We start from the raw sequence: 23,065 nt of genomic DNA, 5'->3' as shown, positions 1-23,065 counted from the left end.
GCAAGTATTAAGTTATATAAATGCAATGAAAAGAGAATTATTATTTGTAATATAAACATGCACAAAATTGGTCTTTAATTGAGATTTTTGACCTGCCTCAGTTTTCATCTTTAATGAAATAAACCTGTTCTCTGTTACCCTGTTATATGTTTGTGATTTCAAGATTATTATGTTGTATCCGAGTAAACTGCTAACCCAAAATTTCTCCCCTATTCCATTTTTCACATCTTAATTAGAGCCTTTCCTACCAAACCAAACCAAACCAAACCAAACCAAACCAAACCAAACCAAACCAAACCAAACCATAACACTATCTTGTGCTTCTTGTTAGTTCAAGATAATTATGGAACCAAACACTCCAAATGGTAATTACACTTGCTGTTGAGCACAGCAACCATTTTAGATCTGCAGACCAAATCAAATGAGCATTTTTGTCAAATAAAGTTAAATGAGCTTAAAAGTTACTTCTTGATGCATATGGAATAACATTTTATAGTGACTGTCAGCTAACACCTGTTGGAGATAGACCATGCTGCTAGGATACATCTGCCTGAACAGTGATGTCTATATCTGAGCGAGATGTCGAGGCTCCTTTTATAGCAAAGGAAGAGCAACTGCTCTTCTAGAATGTGGTTTGTCTTATTTGCAAATAGATCTCTAAAGAAGGTCAGATGAATTGTACCTTCAAAATGGTTATTTCTTTCCACTGATTGCAAAAGTTTTACTGAAGTGGCTGATCCTCCCATAACTCCCATGATAAAATTTCTCTTTGCACTGTCTATTTCCGAGTTCTCAGCTGTAGAAGGAAATTGGATTAGTTGGTTGGTTTTTTTTATATAGATATATAGTAGAAAAACCTCTAAGGTTTTTAATTATACAATTAACAGAACTAGAATGAGTATGAAGCTGAAATAAAACTTTTACTATTCATAGAAATTCCTAAACTACTTAAGCAGGTCCTGTTTGCAAAATGTAAAGGAACAGACCAGAATTCTCCTTAACTTCTCTTTAAGATTCACAAGGAATTGCCAATGAAATCACTAATCATTACATTATTGTAAATGTATTTAAAGAAAAAAGACCATGAAATTAGTAGAACATGTGAAAGTAGATTGTAAAACTGGGTGAGATTAATAGGATTCGTTGCCTTTCTGTGTGAGAGCCAGCATGAAACACAGGTCTCATCTTTTCTGCTCTCCATTGTAGCCACAAACAGTGGCATTTATTTTCCAGATTATACAAGCTCATGAATCAAAAGTGATATTTTGAATAATGGAGAATCCCATAGGCACAGATGGAGCATTTTGCTCTGAACCCAGGGGTTTTTTTTCCAAAAATGTATGTAGAACTATTATTAGGTCATAGCATGTATAAGTATACATCTATATGTATACATAGATGTGTGATACAATCATTTATATATGTGCACATACATGTATATAGACATGTACACGTGTGTACAAATGAACATGTATACATCATTGAAGTTGACCTAATCTTAGGAATCTACATATATTAAATCTACCTTTACTTAGCACAAAGTATTCACTTGTTGAACTAATTAACACTAAATCCTTGGGCTCAAATTTAAGTTTATGAAGTTATAGCTACCTAAATTAACTTAAAACTGCTGGCTTCGCTTTTGCTCCTAACGTGGTATTATACAAATTTTCTACTTCAAATTATTAATAAAACTTACCTTCCTTTTTTACAATCTAACTGCAATTCCAAAAAACCCCAAACAAAACAAAACCCCAAAACAACCACAAAAAACCCCCCCAAACAACACTAACATGAGTACAGAAACCAGCTAGGGGAGCAAAAATATTGCATGCTTTGGATATTTCTCTGAGGACAAGACAGGTGATCTGAATTCCAATAAGTTTCTGTTGCAAAGGATTCCTTACATTTGTATAAGCAACATTCTGAAATAAAATACTGCTTATTTAAAGTAAGTATAGTACAGTGAATCAGTCCAGTGAAAACCTGGGGAGTTAAAGAGCATAGGTAGAGTAGGACAAAAGTGCTGCTACACTAATAATGGAGCGAAAGCTGCAGAGCCTGAGCTGGGGGTTGCTCAGAGGACAGACCTCCCACCTTCAGGGATCCTTTGCAGCACTTCAGTTGCTCAGTCAGCTAAATGCTTTGATCCTAATTTTGCTGCACTCTCCAATACTGCTACTGTGTTTTTCACAGTACGTGAAAGTTTCTCATTGTGTGGTCCATCTTCTCTTGTGCCACTCAGGCTGATGAAATTTCAGTGACTTTCATGGAGTATGTCCTGATCTAATCCATAACACATCAACTAGCCCACTACATCTATTTGATTCTGTATGTCATCTACGTATGTCATGACTATGTATACACCTTATATACTTTATAGTATAGTGATGCAACGTTTCCCATACAATGCAATGAAATATATTCGAGTAATTTATTTCACAATTTATTGCAGAACTCAAAGGGCACTATGAGGAATTCTGAATCCCAATGGCAAAATGCCCATTAACTCACTGGAGGCAGTCTCTCCTGTCATAAGCATAAGCTGAATTCCAAAACCTTTAGGAAAGGATGAGTGTAACATAATTTTATGAATGAATATACACATATATTGAGACATTAACTTACTTAATTCAGTTCATACAGTGAGTGAAAAAACATGTAACACCTCCCACAAGAATCCTGATTGTCTGCAACACAACAATGTCTCTTATATTAAGAGCTTTAAATATGTGTCTTGAGGTGAATAAAAAAACCCACTGGATAGCACTTCCTTATAGATAAATTCAGTTCAAATAAAATGAATGACCTAGCATAAGAAAAAAATTATAGGGAAATAAATGGAAATATTGTGGGACTTTTTTGTGTGTCTTTATTTATTTCCTCCTCAAAAGAACCTGAAAGACTCTTTATTAGAGGCTTTCCCTCAGTGCAGTGTGGTAGAACGAGATGAAATATTTATCAGTGTTCACCTCTTTCTTGTTTGATTTCTTATAGAATATGGCAGCTGACATCTATCGCCTTTATTTTGTGTGACTCCAGAACAAAGGGGTTTTCTCACCAAACTGATCACAGGGTGACAGCATGAAAAAGAGGTGTGTATATACCAATTTTTTTATTTTTTTATATATAGCAGTTTTAAAGATCGACAGCAAACTGGGTTCTCAAATGATACAGGCTTATGCTTAGGTGTTTGCTTAATTACCTTTTACTGTGTCTACGCAGCACTAGTCTGGCGCAATAGGAAGAAATCAGATCAGTTCTGAGGCACCTATTTCTATGTTGTATAAACAGCTTTTACTTGAAACTGGAATTACTCTGGTCTGTGATACAAATGTTCCTTTTCTGCATGTGGTCCAGTTCTGTCCAAAGGCCCCATTGTTGGCTATGACATATTTAAAGACAGGAGCACATTTTGTGCTCACCTGGAACAGTTTCCAAAAAAGCAAATCAACACAATGTCAAGCAAGGAAAAATTGAAGAATTTGTTTCAAAGTTATGTTGTTGCTCTGAATCATAACAAGGTAGATGCAGCCTGCATGAACATAATGGTGTCAGAGAGAATATTTTCATGTAAAGCAGGGAAGCATTTGCTTTTAGACTGTAGGTCTTGGTCACTGCTGCATTTCTTAGCAGGGTCATGCTCAGCTTGCTTAGTGGGCTGTTTTCTGTGATCCCTGACATTATTATTTTTTTCAGTGAAATTTTGCTTGGAGAATCTTTTTCTCTCTATTTTCCCCCATACCTTGTGACTAAGTTATCTTTGAAGATTTCTGTCTTCCTACAAAGAGGTTAGATTTAGTGCAAAGTAGATGGGACAGTTATGGATTTTGGTCTACACATGTAAGCTGACTACAGTTTTTGTGAGGCTACACAAGACTGGTTGTCTGCTGAGGATTTCACAGTCATACTGGAGTGATGCTGAAGGTAAAATATTCCGCTATCTCAAGTGGAATGGATATGGATGAAGTTTTGTGACTTACATTTGTCTACAGGTGGATAAATAGATGATTGCTTTTAGGAAAAGGAGACCACAAGGTATACAGTACGCTCTATGAAAATTTCCAGGGGGATAGCAGAGGGACTGACCATCAGCAGTCTTTCCTCCTAATCCCATTTTGGGTTGGGGTGGATAGCACTTGAGTGATGTATGCCTCAGCTGTATGTTATTGCAATGAGTTGAATGTAATGGCATATGTCCATTTGAGATCGCACAGATAATAATTAAGAAGGACAGAATGCACACAGAGTGTGCATTATCTATATTTTCCAGATAGAAGCATCATTTTTGGGTGCTAACTCCACTGTCTTAAAATGATGCAGAAACCTTGAAGTTCCTCTACTAACCACCAAAGGTAACTGGTACCATCAGGAAAAGTATTTACCTAAGGTGCCCCAGCCAGTATTCTCAAAGCATTTTAGGCAGTATTGGAACCCTCATTTTGTCATGGGAAACTACATTATAAAGATCAGGTTATTCATTCAAATGGCTCATTAAGAAACTAAGGGAGAAAGATGTCAATTTTATGTAACCCTTCCTAAGATGTTTTTTAATTTAAAATCTAAAATTTCATCAAAACTTGTAATGTTTTGAAGAATTCTGTTCTGAGATATTTGTTTACATTGAGCTTTGTTATGAAAAAAAACCTGATCTTGATTGGGATTTTTCAGGTAAAACTAGTCATGTATATAAATTCACAAAATGCATCCAAAAAGATCTCACCACTTTTTATTTAATTTATGAACATAACAGACATATTATCTCTAAGAAAGAATTTTCTGCTCAAAATTATAGCAGAAATTTGAATAATTATTTCTTTTGGTCAGTGCTTTAAATATATATCCATATATTCAGTTGATTCCAGAGAGGGGCTGGGAAGAAAGAATGTGTTTGTGGTTTGTGTGTGTGTGTGTCCCCTTTCTCCCAGGATTTACATCAGTTCCTATTGTACCTGTTTTTCAAGCTGTCTTCAACTTAGACTCTAGCCAGTGGCAGAAAATTTTACTTGAAACAAATTACTCAGCTTTGTTCAACAAGAAAACTGCAATATTTAATTTTGGAATTTGATTCAGAACAAGTAACCTGAGGGAGGAGATGCTGCCAATAAAGAGGGGACCGATTTGTCATATTATTCTTGGATGCATCTGTGATTTCAGTGCAGTCTGCCTTACAACGTGACAAGGCATACACCCAGAATAATGAGGCATTTATGGGGGGGGCTTTGGCCTCTCTACTTTTCCTCCTTCTTGATAAGTCTGTACGTACGTACCACCACTTAGATGGAACAAGCCAATTTCAAGAGGCTGGGAAGAAAAGGACGGTGTACAACGACATTAGTTACTGGGCTTTGTTCAGAGAATGGCAAAAGTTGTTAGGAAGACTGGCTTTGTCTCACTTATATTGGTGCTTCTCAGGTTTCTGTTGGAAAACAATATGCTTTCAAATTGGTTCTGCTGCTGCAGATAAATTGTAAAAATTTATTTCTCATGTTGCATGATTCTTGGAGGTATCCCCAATAAAAAAAGAATATTAATCCTCAATTTATGTAATTCCAGAAGAGAATGCTCCAGTCATTTTCTGAAAGCAAGCTGAGACTCTTCAGTGTCTCTTTGTATCGTTTTGTAAATTTGAAGTAGCCCCTTCAGTCAATGGAACAACGTCCAGGTAAGGTGTTGTTGATAAGGAGAGAGAAAGAGCAGCTCCTCAGCTCTGCTTCCCAAACTCCGTTTCCATTTTAATGTGAAAGCTCTTTTCGTGCCCAGAATGTTCATCAACAGGAAAAAAATAATCTCTTGTTAATTTTCTTTCATTTTCTTTCTAACGCTGCTCAGATTCCTTTCTTTGGAAATGCTAGCTTTCATGTACAAATTTCTTATGGACTTACAAAACTATTGTTACACTGTATAGTTTCTAGATTATAATAAGCTGTAGTATAGTTTTATAGGAATTTAGGTAATTTTGCTTTGTGGGTGTGTTTGAAAAGAAAGTGCTGAGTACAAAGGAAGATACTTGGTGTGGATATTCTGTAGGCTTCACTTTTTTAAACATGGAAGATAGCATGAAAAATCTGTCTGTATAATGTCATAGACATGGTGTACTGCTTTTAAACATAAACAAAACACTAAATAGCCTTAAAACCAACATATAAACAATGAGTTAAGGTGTGTAAGTTTCTTACTCTCTCAAATGTCCAGAGACAAGAAGGAAAGCCTCTCTTTTCTCTCCTTTACTTGCCAAGAAAGAAGGAACTCTGAAGATGATCAGACTAGTCAGAAGGGCATAACTTACTAAAAAAAATATAATCAAATGATTGTATTCAGATCAGTGAGAACCAAATTCCTTCAAGAATATAAGAGTATTCTATGAATATGAATATGTTTCTAAAAAGTGAAACACTTAGCCAGATGCAGTCAAGGCAATCAGGAGGCTAGTGAATAAATGCTATAGATATTAGATGAGCAGCAGGAGGAAGCAGCAAGAATCCATAGCATGCTCGGCAGGCAGTGATGCAAATTACATATGGGTTTTTTTCTAGTAGATCCTAGAAACTGACTAATTATCATAGGCAGTATGTTAGCAGACTGCTGGAAAATATGTGAACGTCTAGATACAACAGCAGCATGAAGCATGGAGGCAGATGTGTGCATTAGGTGTTTGACCCAGCTGATCTCCAGAAGCTTTGTGCATTTTTCCAAGGCATGGAAAGTCAATCATGTTATATTATCGCATCACAATCAGTCAGAGTGCTAAGCCAATGTGGCAGACAAAAAAGTCAAAAGAAAGCCTAAAAGAGAAAATATAATGAAAATAAAGCATACCAAAGGGTGTTTCAGAAAAGAAAAAATGATGCAGTGGATGGCACTTACACACATGCAAACCTGGGGACCATTTGGTTTAACTAATCTCATTTAACATCAGCCACCTAAACTATAGACATGCAAACTAAAATAAATAAATTTTCCTTACAATCTTTTGGTTCTTAACAGACAACAGAAAAGGACTGGCAGTCTGTAGTCCATAGCAGCTGACACTGCGGGGAATTCTGAGTACTCTTGGCTGTAGTAGGAAATCAGGTTTATGCCTGTACACACATGGGTCATTTAAGGTGTGGTAGTGAAACTGAAGTATCTGCTCGGGAATGGCAGATATGATGAAGAACCTGTGGGATACCCATGACTTTCTGGAGCAGCAACTGGATTGAGGCAGAAAAACACTTCAGGGTATTTAAAAAAGCAGGAAACATCTGTGTTTCAAGCCCCTGAATCCCTTTGTAGGTAAAGATATATAAACTGCATCCTACTCTACACGCAGAGTACATCACTGCTGCTGGATTTATCTGGTGTTCTGTCCATTTGATTCCCTCCCAGGCATAGCCTAGTAGTATCAGAATAAATAATACACAAAAGAGAAGAGCAACATATAATAGCCTAAGGGAATTAAAAATGCCTGCACAGGACAAACTGTTAGGAATTCTGTAAGAGAAATACCCACTCTGAAGCTTTTCCTTAGCAGACAAAACATTATTCACATAATGCTGCAATGGGTAACACATTTCATTAGAGCTGCAAGCCTCTCAGACTGCTCTCATAGGAGGAAATAATGAACATGGAGCATTATGAAAACCATATTAGCCTGAAAATAAACTGGGGACAAAGCACAAGCTTCTAATTATAGATATGAAAGCAGACTTTCTACCGTGAGAATCAGATGCATCTAGGCAATTTCATTGTAGGAGATACATATTCATTCTAATGCACTGATTTCCTAAAACTGTATTGAAACACAACTTCCAGTCCAATAATTCTGAACAGTCTCACATGCTAACATAAATATCAGCTGAAGTTTAATTTTAGCTTGCCATGTGATCCCACCTGGAAATGCTCTAGTTTCATCTGCATTTAAACAGCGTTCCAAGGCAACTGACCATTAGTCTAAAAAACCAACGGTTTATACTACAAGAACACGAGGGTAAATAAAAAACTCATTTCTGTACCTCCAGCTTAATAGTTTAATTTCTAAGCAAGCTCTACATTATCTAACAGAAATAATAAAGAATAAATAATCTTCTAAACCACACACATGTAATACAATACCAGCTCCTTTTACATGAGTTACAAACATTAAGAATTACAAAGGACTGTCAAGTATAGAAACAGGTTATGATATTCCTTTTTTTTTTTTTTTTACATTTAAAAAAAATGCAACAAAAGCCCAGCTCCATACAGAACTGTTTGGTAGGAACAGCTGTGTTAACATTTGTAGGCAAGCTTAGAAAAATCTATTTATAGGAAGTCCTTCATAAAATATGCTGTGTTTGTGAGGGGAGGAGCTTAGATTTTTGGATTCTTCCTTCTCTCTTTGAGCATTAATTTCAGCAAGCAAAATTAGGCTAGAAGTTAGGAAAAACATTTAAGTGTCAGGGATAATAAAGCACTAGAACAGACTAATGAAGCTGTAAAGTCTCTATGGCCACTAAGAATTTTTTTGGTGCAAGTTGTCAAAAGCCTTTTAAGAACAATATTGTGTTTGGAAGCAATGGGATGACCTCTTGAAATCCCCTCAGCCCCATTCCTGCTACATAATAGCTCATACACGTTTGAGCACTGACATTTTTGTGCTTAAAACAGGTCTATTTTACTTACTTCTTTTTCCTGGAGTATGCACAAAATTCCAGGGTCTAATCACACTGCTAAATGACGGAGATCACCTGAATTATCCAGGAAGATGACATTTAAAACCCCTGCTCAGTGCCTCCTAGTTTCATTTTCATCACAGTGGGGAATTTATTTAGGATTTAGCAATTCATCATATTAATGCTACAACCTGACTTTTGCTGATGCTAAATGAGCACATGTCATGACAAGCGACTGTTTCAAAGTTGTTTTAAATTACTCACTAGTTGAAGCAGCCTTTCTTCAGACTTACACCAGACAAGGCTCAGGTCCAGTACCCATACATTGCAGCATCTTCCCTTACTCCCCCTGTTTGCTTTCCAGTGTTGAAGGTCTTCATTATTAACTGGTATTTGTATTAATTGTGCCATCTGGTATTAAATTAGAATTCTTTCACCATCATATCCTTAAAGACACAGATTACAGAATTCTACCAAAACTTTTTTTTCTGTTTTCCAGAAATGAAACCATGTAGCTTTGTCTAATTTTTGATGGAATTACTAGCACTCTGATTCCCAGCCCAAACACTCTGAGCCCGTTACATCTCCAAGAAGGCACCAGAAGAAACCTCCTGAAGGTCCCAAGCAGCTTTGTTTGTGGAAATGCATTTCAGAGCTAAGCCAATAAAAGTGATTATCTTCATTTAGGCAAGAAAATTATCTTTCAAGGTGATTACTGAAGCATCATATCAAAGAGTGGTATTTTGGTTTCAAGATGAAATACATGCGCTTTCAGGTTTTTCTGTTTTTCTTTTTGTTTGTTTGTCTTAATATCTGTTAATTTTCTACAGATCCCATGGGAAAAGCAGACTGTGTAAATGAAAGTTTAAGCAAATGAAAGAAATCCAGGGGTTTTTTTTAGAATTTTCTTGCCACACAATTTAATGGCTAATATCCATTCAGTCCCAGTTCATACGAGGGTGGCACAAGCTCTTGGCCAGCTACTAGTTAATCACAGTCAGGCTCCATGGTTTGTGATTTTTTTTTTCTTTTAATGACACTTTATAATAACAATTCAGGAACAGGATGATTTGTAAATATGTAAAGCAATGTTGCTTGTGATGCAAATACAAGACTATAGATTATCTTGTCCTTTTTTCTGCTCTGTTTCTATCTCTGGCTGCAGTCTTTTTTCTTATTTAAATACTTTCTGCTTCCTTTTAGGAAAACCAGCTGGACTGTACTGGCAAATACCTCAGGAAGGCAGAACTAATTGCTCCAATTATTACTGGAGAGCCAGGTGGGCAAATTAGGGTATTGGGCCAATCAGGGATAGATAAAAGGAATGTTTCCCAGAGTTGAGAGAGGAAGATGATGATTCTTAGGTTTACAATACTGCTGTTGTTGTTGAACTTTAATCACTTCTTCAAATTAGTGTAGTATTTAGGTATTAGAAGTATGGCTATTCCTAGATTGAAGGAGTGTGCATAAAATATTACAGATAGCTTAAAAAAAATGAGAGGATAAAGACTACTGTCAGTACACAAGCTGGGTTCATTGCTTAAGGATACTTTGTGACTGAAAGCATATCTGACATTTTCAATTTTTTTAAATTAAAATTTGCATTCCCCAAAAGAAAGGAGATACAGTATGAAGGGATCAATGTGTGACAGGCTAGCTGCAAGTGCTTTCATTACTTCTATTCTATTCCTTTCTGTCCTTTTTTTTTCCTCTGTGCTGAAGCAGCTAGTCATGCAAGAAATCACCCTTGCAGGTATTTTCTGCTCAAATTTCGTAGCATTGATTAATCTTATGCTGTCAAGAGTTTTAGATGGTAGGCCTTTGGTAGAACCTGATGGCAGAAAGCAAGGTTGTGATTTTATATTAAAGACAGTTTAAACAATGCCAGGTTGAATTTTAGCTTTTTTTATTTATAGAGATAGTAAAGAAGTCTGGCAATACCATTTTCTTTCATTTAGATCTCTTCTTGGACAAGGATTACAGTAATTTTTTAGTTCACAAACTAACCTCATCTACCTGCAAATCAAAATGGCAATAAGACTATAAAAGCAGTATTACATCTGCTTAAAATGGGTTTTAAAAAAAGATATCACCAGGCTTATATTGCTCTTGAGGAAAGACACTGAGAGCATGCAGCAATTTCTTTTGTTATGTACTGCTGGACATGTACTCAAAACCAAAAAATGCAATTCAGCCACTGTTCAAGTCAGCGTTGGTAACATTTCAGCTGGATCAATACCTATTACAATCAAGTCAACAGTCTCATGCTTGGTCAGTAAAAGATCCTATTGATTCCTGAAAAATACTTGCAAGTCCAGACTGTTTTTTCAGGTTCTCTTATCTTTTAGTATATGTTAGGATTAAAGGTTCAATACTCCTGAGATATTTGAGTTATTGGGAATGCAGCAGACAGCAAAGATAGTATTTGACGTGTGCAAGAACAAAAGAGATGGTGCTCCTTGTGCTTTTCAGATTCCAGTCTGAATCCAAGGCAGTGGGGCAGCCCTGAATCTGAATTTCAAGGTCACTAAAAAGGCCTCAAAAAGAATTTGATCAAGCTTTCGTGCAGAAACATGAAACTATTCCAAAAGAACATAAATTCTTTGCTATTCTGAAAGTGCCTGGTTCTGCCTTGGTCATGTATTGCTGATTTATATACCGCTAGTGTGTTATGAGTTGGGGATTATGCTGTAGGAGATAAGAATTTCCTCTCTGGAAGATAATTTTCAGTTTAACTACATTTTAAAAAAATAAATACGTGTTGGTGTATGATTTGTAGGTTAATTGGAGACTACTCTTGCTAGTAACCTTGGGCATGTGGATTCACAATCCCTCTGTCTATTCAGTCACATCCCCACATAAACATAGAGGTGAGCAGTTGCATGATATATGATGATACTTTCAACTTTCCTTGCAGATGACAGTTCTCAGACTCTTACTTCCCAATACTACACATGTGACATTCTAATGTTGCTTCAGTAATTGAAGCTCAATACAAAGTTAAGAAACTGAAAAGAAAGCGAAATTTTCCCAGCACAGAGTCACTGACTGTATTTGTTCAAGACAAAACACTGGGCAAAGCAAGTAAGATATGGGTGCCTGAAGCTCCTAGGCAAAGCTACAGAAGAAACCACTGTCAAGAGATAAAAAGTGTTTCTACTCCTGTAACTGCAAAATACCTTTGCCTGAATGGGCAACTTTTCCCAGAATACCACTCCCACGGGTACAGGAGTATTTGATGTTTGTGTGTTGAACCCTTCAATAATTATTGTCACCTTTTTCATCTCATAGCATCATAGAATGATCTGGGTTGAAAGGGACCTTTAAAGACCATCTAGTCCAACCCTGCTGCCAAGGGCAGGGACATCTTTCACTAGACCAGCTGCTCAAACCCCCATCCAATCTGACCTTGAACTCTTCCAGGGATAAGGCATCCACAGCTTCTCTAGAAAACCTGTTCCACTGTTCCACCACCCTCAGCGTGAAAAATTTCTTCCTTATCTCCAATCTGAATCCACTCCATTGTTCCTTGTCCTGTCACTACAGGCCCTGGTAAAAAGCCTCTGTCTTTCTTATAAGCCCTCTTTAGATATTGGAAGGCCACAATAAAGTCTTTCTGGAGCCATCTCTTCTCCAGGCTGAACACCACCAGCTCTCTTATAATTATCTTCACAGAAGTGTTCTAGCTCTCCGATCATTTTTCCAGCCCTCCTGTGGACCTGATCCAACAGGTCCATGTCTGTCTTGTACTGGGAGCCCCACAGCTGGACGCAGCGCTGAAGGGGGGGTTCTCAGGAGAGCGGAGCAGAGGGGCAGAACCCCCCCCTCGCCCTGCTGCCCATGCTGCTGGTGGTGCAGCCCAGGACATGGCTGCCTTTCTGGGTTGCCAGCGCACATTGCTGGGTCATGCCTAACTCCCCATCCACCAGTACCCCAAGGCTTTCTTTGCAGGGCTGCTCTTGATTAACTTACCACCCATCTTTGAGTATCGGTAAGAAATACGAGCTCTGTCTAAACACCCTTCCGCTTTACTCATTCTGTGGGTTGTATTTTATTCTATAGTTTAGCCTTCTGGAAGAAGTTACCTACTATATTTTTTCTGATTGCTGACTGAGAAAAGCAACAAAAGCAGTTGGCTTAATAATGAAAAATACATTGGTAGAGATCAGTAGAGAATTTCCTTCATACCAGAGGAAGTTAAGGATATATTAATACCTAGAGTATTTTAAAGTCATCATGTAGTTCATGAGAAGACTTAGATATCTGCAGGGACAAATTATATCACATGAACTAGGAGCTGATACACTTTGGAATGCTGGCCTAAAGTGGTGGTGAATCAGCCCCCACAGAAAGTGAGGCCGTATCCCAAAATGAGGTGCTGCCGGGCTCTGGGAGCACACCAGAAACCCTTTGCTACAGTAACTGGCTGCTATCACAACAGTAACTGGTGTTCATCTGCTTTACAGCAAGGCTGACTTCTGTCCTGTAGCCCCTGGTATCCCAGGGCTGCTGAGGTGGCAGGGGGGCACTTCTGCCTCTCTCCTGTGATGGAGATCCTCCAGCATGAGCCTCTCAGGACTTCCCCAGAATGGGGATTCCACTAATTTTGCCATCAAACCACCAGAAAATTTGCTTCCTTCCATGAATTAATGCGAATCTCTCTGGTCCAAACCCAGAACATCCACCTTAGAGTCTCTTTTATCACATTTTTTGCATTTTCATACCTAAATTACAGTGCTTCTCCATTAAATATCAAAGAACTTATTCCAAACATTTAAATCAAGTGACTGGATGTTTTACCATCTGGTTTCCATTATGCATCTTTGTGGGGGAAGTGTCTACAAATGTTGTAATACTTCCTTTCTTTTATATATATATATATATTACATTTAAGAACAATTACAGTGAAAAATGCTTGTGAGGGAAAAATGGCTAACTATGTCTTTCTGGCATACATGTTAGATGGCCTAAGATAAATTTATGTTTCACAGAAGTTGCATTCTAAGAGATACATAGATATAAGTTAGACTTGATTATAAAAGAAGGGAAGTCTTAGACAATCTCAAATTTACATAAATTTAATATTTAACCTGATCTCCGTCCAACATTGTTCCCTCTCTCAGTGTTTTCATTCAAACTCACCATTACTTGTGGAAGGGCAATAAAATTCCCTGTAATTTTAATCCAGCAAGAAGTTAAATTCTAATTATAACCTCCTTCATGAATATTAAGCAACGTATTTTAATCTGATCTCACAGTCCTCTTTTTGTGTTAAGTGATTCAGACAAGTGCAAGAAAAGTTTCTCATTAGCAGTAAACCCCATATTTTCAGCCTGGCCAACCAAGACATCAAAGTACAGATTTGTGCATAGGCAAAAGCATTTGCAGACCTCAGTAACTGTATTGTGATTAGCCCTTAATAATTTCCTTCATCTGTCTTTTTTTCTCCTCTTATAACTTTCTGGTTGAAGGTCCAAAATTAAGATAATTTCTCCCTGAACATCCTCATAAGCACCAACACAATAGTTCTGATATTTCAACTATTTGAGTTAAAAAATTCCAAATGCTAAATCTTTAACATGTAGGGAGGCAGCAAGTTGATTTAAGCAACATCTGAAGCCCTTAGTCTGTTCGCAGTCATACCACAGTGAGTCCTTTGGCTTAAACAGAGTTACTCTAGCCTAACTAAGCAGCAAGTAAAAGGAGAATGTTTTGGGTTTTTTTTTTTTTCTGAGTTTTAATTACTTTGAAGAACCTGCAAATGCTTAGTTGTTCCTGTGCTGTCAGTTTGTTTCATGCCTTATTTTGGTTGAGAAAGCTAATCCACTATTACTCCTGGGTATCAATTCAAGGGAAAATGTGATACAGTTTGTAAGATAATTTGCTCCAGGGTCTATTCTGTGTAGACAAGATGGATGAAAATTTCACCAGGACTATTCAGAAAGCTTTAAGGGAAAAATTACACATCAAATGATTGACAATCACTTACTAGAGATCATGCACCTTTCCATGAAAACGTTATTAGAAAATGACCTCCTAGCCTGTTTTAAATTTTGTGTGGTATTTCAACCATTTTTCTTATAAATAAAGATTAGACTGTCTTAATTAATGAAATATAAATTTAAGTGATGAAACTGTTAAAACTTCATTACTTTTTTTTATAATCCAGGCTGATGAACTGCAAAGCTCAGAAATTAAGAAATAAAAGGGTGGTTTTTAGTCTAGACTACTCTGAACAGATGGAAGAAATATTACAGAATTGTAAAATTTGCCTGTTAAAGATTGATGTTATCACAGAGCTTGTTTGTTGGATTTTTTGTTGTTGTGGGGGGTTTTTTGTTTGTGGTTTTGTTTTTTTTTTGTTTTGTTTTTTGTTTTTAATCTGTAATTCAGGCAAATGCATAGCATGCAGAAAAGGAAACCCTGGAAGAGTTGTGCATCACCAAATTTTGAAATAGTACCAATCTATTCTTTCTGCTTGGGTGTGAAAGCACATCTACAGAGGCTTTACTAGAATATTCTGCAATTTTCTGTTCAGGTTCAGTCATTTATACAGGGACAGAGTTTCTTACTTATCACAGAATCATATAATGGTTTGTGTTGGAAGGCACCTTAAAGACCATCTGGTTCTAGCACCCCAGCCATGGGCAGAGACACCTTCCACCAGCCCAGGCTGCTCCCAGCCCCGTCCCGCCTGGCCTTGAGCACCCCCAGGGATGAGGCAGCCACAGCTGCTCTGGGCAACCTGTGCAAGTGCCTCACCACGCTCAGAATAAAGAATTTCTTCCTTATATCTAATCTAAATCTACTTTGTTTCCATTTAAAGCCATTACCCCTTGTCCTTTTACTATATTCTCTTGCAAAAAGTCCCTCTCCAGCTTTCTTGTCAGCCCTCTTTAGGTACTGGAAGGTGCTATAATGTCTCTCCAGAGCCTTTTCTTCTCTAGGCTGAACACCTCCAACTCTCTTAGCCTGTCTTCCTAGGAGAGGCGCTCCAGCCCTCTGAGCATCTTCATGGCCCTTCTCTGGACTTCCTCCAACAGGTCCATGTCCTTCTTATATTGGGAGGCTGAGAGCTGAATGCAGTGCTGCAGGTGGGGTCTCACAAGAGCAGAATAGAGGAGGAGAATCACCTCCCTTGACCTGGTGGTCATGCTGGTGATGCAGCCCAGGGTACAGTTGGCTTTCTGGGCTGCAGGTGCAAATTGCCAGATCATGTTGAGCTTCTCATCCATCAGCACCCCCAAGTCTTTCTCCTCAGGGCTGCTCTCAATCCATTCTCTGCTCAGACTGTATTTGTGCTTGGGATGGGCCCAACCCACATGCAGGACCTTGCACTTGTCCTTGAACTTTATGAAGTTCACACAGGCCCACCTTTCAAGCCTGTCAAGGTCCCTCTGGATGGCATCCCTTCCCTCCAGCATGGCAACCACACCACGCAGCTTGGTGTCAGCGGCAAACTTGCTGAGGGTGCACTTAGTCCCACTATGTCACCAACAAAGATGTTGAACAGTACAGACCCCTGAGGAATACCACTCATCACTGGTCTCCACTTGGACATTGAGCCGTTGACTGTAACTCTTTGAGTGCGAGCATCCAGCTAATTCCTTATCCACTGAGTGGTCCCTTCATCAAATCCATGTCTCTCTAGTTCAGAGATAAGGAGGTCATGTAGGACAGCTTTGCACAAATCCACGTCAATGACATCAGTTGCTCTTCTCTCATTCACCAACATTGTAACCCCATCATGGAAGATTACCAAATTTGTCAGGCACGATGTGCCCTTACTGAAGCTGTGTTGGCTGTCATCAATCACTTCTTTTTCCACGTGCCTTAGCATAGTTTCCAGGAGGGTCTGCTCCATGATATTGCCAGGCACAGAGGTGAGACCGGCCTGTAGTTTCCTGTGTTTTCTTTTTCCCCCTTTTTAAAAATGGGAGTTATGTTTCCCCTTTTCCAGTCCATGGGAACTTCACCAGACTGCCATGATTTCTCAAGTCCCATGGACAGATGCTTAGCCATTTCATCCATCAGTTCCCTCAGGACTTGGGGATGCATCTCATCAGGTCCCATGGACTTGTGCACCTTCAGGTTCCCTAGCTATTCTCAAAGATCTTCTTCTACAGTGGGCAGTTCTTAATTCTCCCAGTCCCTGCCTTTGCCTTCTACTACTTGGGCAGCGTGGCTGGAGCACTTGCCAGTTGAAGACTGAGGCAAAGAATTCTCAGCCTTCTCCACGTCCCAGCTAACCAGGTCTCCCCTTTCCTTCCAGATAGGGCCCATGTATTCTCTAGTCTTCCTTTTATCACCAACGGGACTTAATTTTATGACACTCAAAGGATCATGCTCAAAGGACCACTGGAAATGCCAGAAAGTGAGCCTCTGGGCCATGGCAGAACTAACTGCGTAGAGAAGTTTTTGTTATTCAGAATATGGACTATATGGGAAAATTTTTTTTCAAAAGAAAAAACCCACTCTTTTGGAAGATGTGGGTGTGGAACCACTCTGCTCCTATACAAAATTGACAGTTTTCTGGTTTAAAGTCCTAAAAGCAATGAGGCCAAGCACAGCATGACAGAAGCACCGTGAGTGCTCATTTACTCTAAAAAATACTGAATGAGTGAAGCCAGGCCATGCTTACTGACATGTTCATCTTTCCTAAAAGAGTCTTTGTTTGAGGTGAAACTCAATGTCTGTAATTGTAGAGGAATGGTATTTTGCATGTATAGAGCATCTTCAAAATAAGACTATCCAAAATTTCTGTATAGTAAACTATTTAAATTAAAATGCTATTTATATCTATATAATCTCTGTTCTACTAGAATTAGTGGCAATTTGGGATTACCTAGCAAATTCACACTTTTGAAATACATGAAAATAATTTCCCCCATATATTTCTTAACTGGATGAATAGTTGGTAGGTGGAAAATACCATCTGGGATCTATTGGCTGAGCAGTTTCATAGGGCAGAAAGACCAATCATGATCTACAACTGAATCAAGATATTAATCATGTGCTTTTAATCATTAGTTTCAATCCTTACATGGAATGCAATTGGACTTTTTGTCTGTAATGTCTGTAATATTCCATGGCATGTCATAAGAAATCTTTAAACAGAAGATATTGCACTTTCTGAAACGAATAGAGAAACTGGTTTGCATAACTCAATGAAGATCACAATATGTATCATAAGGTTTACTGAAGTTTAAGAAGATGAAGTATTTCATCTGCTCAGGGCAGAACGTCCAGTGTAAGATAGCATGCAACAATGCATATCATAAAAATAACTGTAACACAGTGTCCAAGAGCAAAACTCTGCATTATTTTATATTATTAAGTAGTATGAAAATACAGAATATGACAAGATGATATGTTCAGAGAAACAAAGATTATCATAGCAATACTCACAGTTATTCATATTGACCATTTGGTTGTGTCAGCAAAGTAAATAGTACTGTTTTCCAATATTCACTTATAACTTAACTGATACATCTTAATAGCACAGAAACTATTCCCAGCAAAACATTAGCACATTTTTCAAGTGGGTGAACAGTTACAAAAGGAGCATATTTTCCCCTAGTGATTCCACTTACATACATGACTAAATTTCGATGTCACACCCCGCGAGCTGAATCAGAGCTCTGTTGCTACAGTTTTGATTCAGTTGCCTAGAGACCAGTTTTCGTTGCTATTTAAGAGTCCTACCTTGCTTCACGTCCAGCTACTGGTCCTAAATATCTTGTTCCTCTAAGTCCCCTGCCATATTTGCCAGGCCTGCGTGAATGACTTGGGTGACTAAAATATTTCAAGTAGCAGTAGATTGCATGTTTAGGCAATCGGATTTATTCTGCACGGTTTCAAAGAGAGCCATCCACTGGCTACCTTTCACAGTTCTCTATTAAGAATATTTGAAAATGTAAAAATAGTACTAGTATTAAAAGGTTTGAAGTATAGCACTAAATCCTGATTTGCAAATGAGAATACAAATGTCAACTATGGGAGCGCTCTACAAATTAATGGAAAGTGGGAATGAACACTTCTCCCAGTCAATTGCAGAGCTCACCTGATCCACAACACAGATAAGTGAACTACAGAAAAAATATCATTTGATCTTGAAAACTTAAAGTTTTTCATTCACTTTTGTTCATCTATGAAAAGAATACCACAATAATTCTGTAACACTGTGTAATTCTCAGTTAAACTTGAATTCCTTTAAATTCTGAACTACTTCTGCAAAGTAATTGCATTTGCATGTTGAAACTGAAATGCTGTTAAATTGTTTTTCAGCTTTTAATTTAATTTATCGTTTGAGATTGATCTGTCCCATCTTAGTCAGAAGTCAAGACACTAAAAACTAGGTTGGCTGCCCCAGCTTCTCTCACCAGGGAGAAACAACATTTAGGAAGAGCTACTCACTTGATCAGACTTGGAGTGGTAACTGAGAGTTTTCAGGTAAGGAGAGGTGAATTGCATCATAGGTAGAAATTAGGGAATTATGGCTTTTGAGTTGTCTGCAGATTTTGATGAGCAGAGACATGACTTTGACTGGAAAAGCAATTTTAGTGACCAAATGCTATATACACATCTTTTAAAGCATTTAAAATGTGCTTTTTGTTTGGGTCTGTTTGCTTGCTTGCTTGTTTGAATGACACAAGCATTAAATGAAAACATTTTGTATTTATAGGTTCTGAAATTTATGATCCGAGACCTTACCTAAGGGGTATTTTATGATGAACAATATGATGAAAAGCTATTTGTTTACAATTATCATTCTGTATAAAAGACATCATGACAAAGTAAAAATGGAAAATTCCTGATTTCCCATTTTCATCCCACCATTTCTCTTTTTTTAAAAAAAGGTTTTTCAAATACTTAAAAATACCATTGAACAAATTAAAATTTGATAAGCAGCTGAATTTGGATTTTTGTATGATGATTACTATGTACTGAAAGTAAATTTAGTAGAATGCATATACACAGTTAAAGTTTCTTGCTTTGAAAATGACAGTTTCATAGTTCTACCTTCAAATTCTAATTTGATTTCTTCAAATCTGTGGAACATTAGACTGCTTTTACCTCAAATATAGCAACAGCAATTATTTCCCCATGTATACAGATTGCAGAAACCTGAAAAATGTTGATTTTTTATGACTTAATATGAATTTAACTTCAATTGTATATATGAATTTCAATTTCTGAATTAATTAATACCTCAAAGCTGCATTGAAATGCATTTCAATGATAAAAGTATTATTTTAATGATAAAATTAAGGTCATGATAATGTAGTTTTATATTTGAGGTCAACAGAAACATACACTTGAAAGAATATACCTTATATGCAAAGGGAAATGGAATTTTCCTAACATATCCTTCAATACAAAACTCTTAATTTTCATGCAGTTGTCCATTATTACACATGAAAGAGATAATGACATTGCTTATAGAACTCTGAAAGCCATTCTGTCGGGCTCTTTCCAGCTCCAATATTACAATGTCTCCTTTGGCAGCACCCCATCCATAATGGACAAATTCACTCAGGATTTCCCAATCAGATAAGAGTTTCACTATACTCTTAGTGCAGCAGTCAAGCCTGATATTCAGCTAATATTTTTTTATTTAAAATTGATGTTTTATGTAGACACCAAAATTAATAATTGCTTTATGAAGTAAATATTCTAAAATGTTATAAAAATAGAGCCTGACAGCCATTGGATATTTTTGTCTATTTTAATAAGTATTGAGTCAGCTCCATACTTCATATTTTTTATTCCAATACTATGAAAAGCAATGAACATTGAAAGACAGATATTATTCATTGCAATCTTACTATTTAACTAATTTAGGTAGACAGGTAAGACACTGTTCTCAATTAAACTGAAGACTCATTACATTAGTGCTATGTGTAAAGGGCCTTAGAGTAAACAAAGGTTAGGATCTTAATCTACAATACAAAGAAAGCATAAACTAATCTTTCATATCATAACATGTAAAAGAAATAAACATATTGGTTTTATAAACATGGGATACCACTGTAGTGTTGTTTGTATTTCTTTTTACCTTCTGCATCGGTTAATCCTACTCCAGACTGCTTTACTGGTTCTTGTCCATTCTGGCTCATCTTCCCTCTGTTAAAATATATGGTGGTAGTTGTCAATAAGACTGTAAAGAGATGAGATCTGAGAAAATGCTACATCAAGCCAATGAGGCTTGGTTCTGTATGAAAAGACAAACATCACAGGTATTTCTAAAAAAAACCCAACTGTGTGTGTATATATATACATACAAATTAAATTTCAAGAAAATGAAGTGGATGATAGGTGGTGTTTTTTTTTAATTTGGACAGATCACTTAAGAATATTATTATATATTATTATATATATTTTCTCTCTTTTGGACTTTTCTCTCTTTTGGAGACAACTATAATTGCAGCTTGCTAAGCCTGTACATTCTTAGAGGAGGGAGACATCAGGTGCTGTCTGCTACCTGCCACCCATCAGCCTGCGGTTCCACAACCAGTCTGCATAACTCCTCCTTACTTTATCCTGTTATTGTGAACAGCGAAATATATAATAAGGAGTCACAAAATTGATATTTGGTCTACAATACCGTTACTGCAAAGGTAAGGCATATTTGTGGTCATTATCTTCTTTTAATGATTTACATTACAGTGTAGCTGTAGCATAAGAAACAATTCAGTTCTGTGACTTACATTAATCTTAAAATAAGGTGAGTGGAATAAATCATGCTCTGGAGGTCCCTATCTTTCTCCACTGGATGTAGAAAGAACCTGGATTACAATCTAGATGTATATTTTTAGGCAATGAAAGTTAGGTAAAATATAATCTATCTTTAAATGTACTTCTTGCAAGCTCTAAGGTATGATTACAATCACTCTCAAAAACGTGTCTGCTCCTCTTAGTTATTTGTGCTTCTATTTGTCTTAAGACTCCCTGAAGACTGGAATGCTGTGATAAAGAACAGAAGGCATTGTCTTCAAATGCATGTGGTTCCTCTGGGTTAAATGGTCAGCACTGTTCTTTGCTACCAGTGAGCCAGCTTCATGTTTCACAGCAGCAACAGAAACTGTCCAAGTTCACAATAAACTAAAAACTCAGTATAAAATGTCATTTTCTAAAGTGATTTTAAATTCAGTTTTAACTGAAAGTTATTATTTTCTTCTGCTATTGTAAAGGAATGAAGCTGGGTTAATTAATGTTGATAATATACAGCTGTGGGCTGGCTTGGGGGGTTGGTCAATGTAGGTAAGGTGCAGGTGTGGCTGGTTCAGTTAAGTGGTTGGGAAACCAATGAAGAGGGAGCAGGTGAGGAAGAGAGAGGAGGGGGAAGCAGAGGGAGTGACCCTGCCCTGGGTGAGGAGGGATAAGGAGAAGGCAGCAGAGGGACTGGTATGAAGAATATGCTGGTATGAGATGGTAAAAAGGCCTTGTTGCAGCTAGTTTGGAGAGTGCTGTGAAAACTGGAGTTGTATATTATCAATGCTAATTAACCCATCTTCATTCTGCTTCATTCCTCTACATTCTATGAGGTAATGCTTCATAAAATGTTTTACAAATATGATGTGAGAATTATTTGTCCCCAGCCTTAGATTCCTTATGTGTTGTTCAGTTGTTTTTTACCTTTGCATTCAAAATTAATATAATTTTGTGACAATGTGCTGGTATAGATGGTTACACAATATGAAGGCATACAGAATTTGGTCTTATCAGTGATGGTAACATGAGTAACTTCCACAGATACTAAAGTGGATAAAAAGAATCTTTTTAAAAAAATCTCCCAAATAGGAAGACTTTACAAGATTTATTCAGCTGTGTATAATGATTAATTTCCCTTGATAGTTATAACTATTTAATATTGGCAAGTATTCTAATTAGTTACCTCATCAAGCAATTCCCATGGTGTCACAATTTAATTTTTTATTTTGCTTCACAACTAGATGGTTAAAAGCATTTGGACTAGAGTAAAAAGTTTAAAACTCAGCCTACCCAACACTTTTTCTATTGATAGATCAGAAACTTAATCTAAATGGGATCATATAGCCAAAAGGATTTTAATATGCCAAGACACTTAAAATTATTTAGCCTACATAATGCTTCACATCCAAATTGTGAGCTGTGGTCTTATGGACATGCTGTATTAATGTACAGGGTCAGAGTCCCTGTGGTCATTATCAAGCCACTGCAAATGTTGCTTAGAATTTCAATCATACATGTACTCATATATATAAGAATTTTTATCTAGAATTCAAAACGGAAACAATTATCTATTTCAAAACATTCTCCCCATGAATGATCCCAAAGGTCTCTTACGGTAACCAGTACTGCTGTGATTCATGTTCCTTACATTGCTATGTGAAACCCTTGAAACTAACATGAAAAAGAAAACACTGCCTGTCTAAATGTCCTGTGTAACT

The 23,065-nt window shown here is 37.2% G+C and overlaps 1 protein-coding gene across 5 annotated transcripts in view; it reads right to left on the bottom strand.

Moving 5' to 3' along the window:
- Window positions 1-23,065, bottom strand: part of PCLO (piccolo presynaptic cytomatrix protein) — a 402,813-nt gene that overhangs the window by 30,259 nt on the left and 349,489 nt on the right. For 4 of the 5 annotated variants that reach the window (XM_037389894.1, XM_037389895.1, XM_037389896.1 and 1 more), the window contains exon 23: window positions 20,692-20,759. In XM_037389894.1, coding sequence (XP_037245791.1) covers window positions 20,692-20,759 — 68 coding nt within the window. Of the gene's footprint in view, window positions 1-19,919; window positions 20,760-23,065 lie in introns of those variants that run through there. The other variant, XM_037389897.1, reaches the window with a different exon arrangement.

Source organism: Falco rusticolus, chromosome 5 (genome assembly GCF_015220075.1).
Source record: "Falco rusticolus isolate bFalRus1 chromosome 5, bFalRus1.pri, whole genome shotgun sequence".
NCBI lineage: Eukaryota > Metazoa > Chordata > Aves > Falconiformes > Falconidae > Falco > Falco rusticolus.
This window is presented reverse-complemented; position numbering and strand designations above follow the sequence as displayed.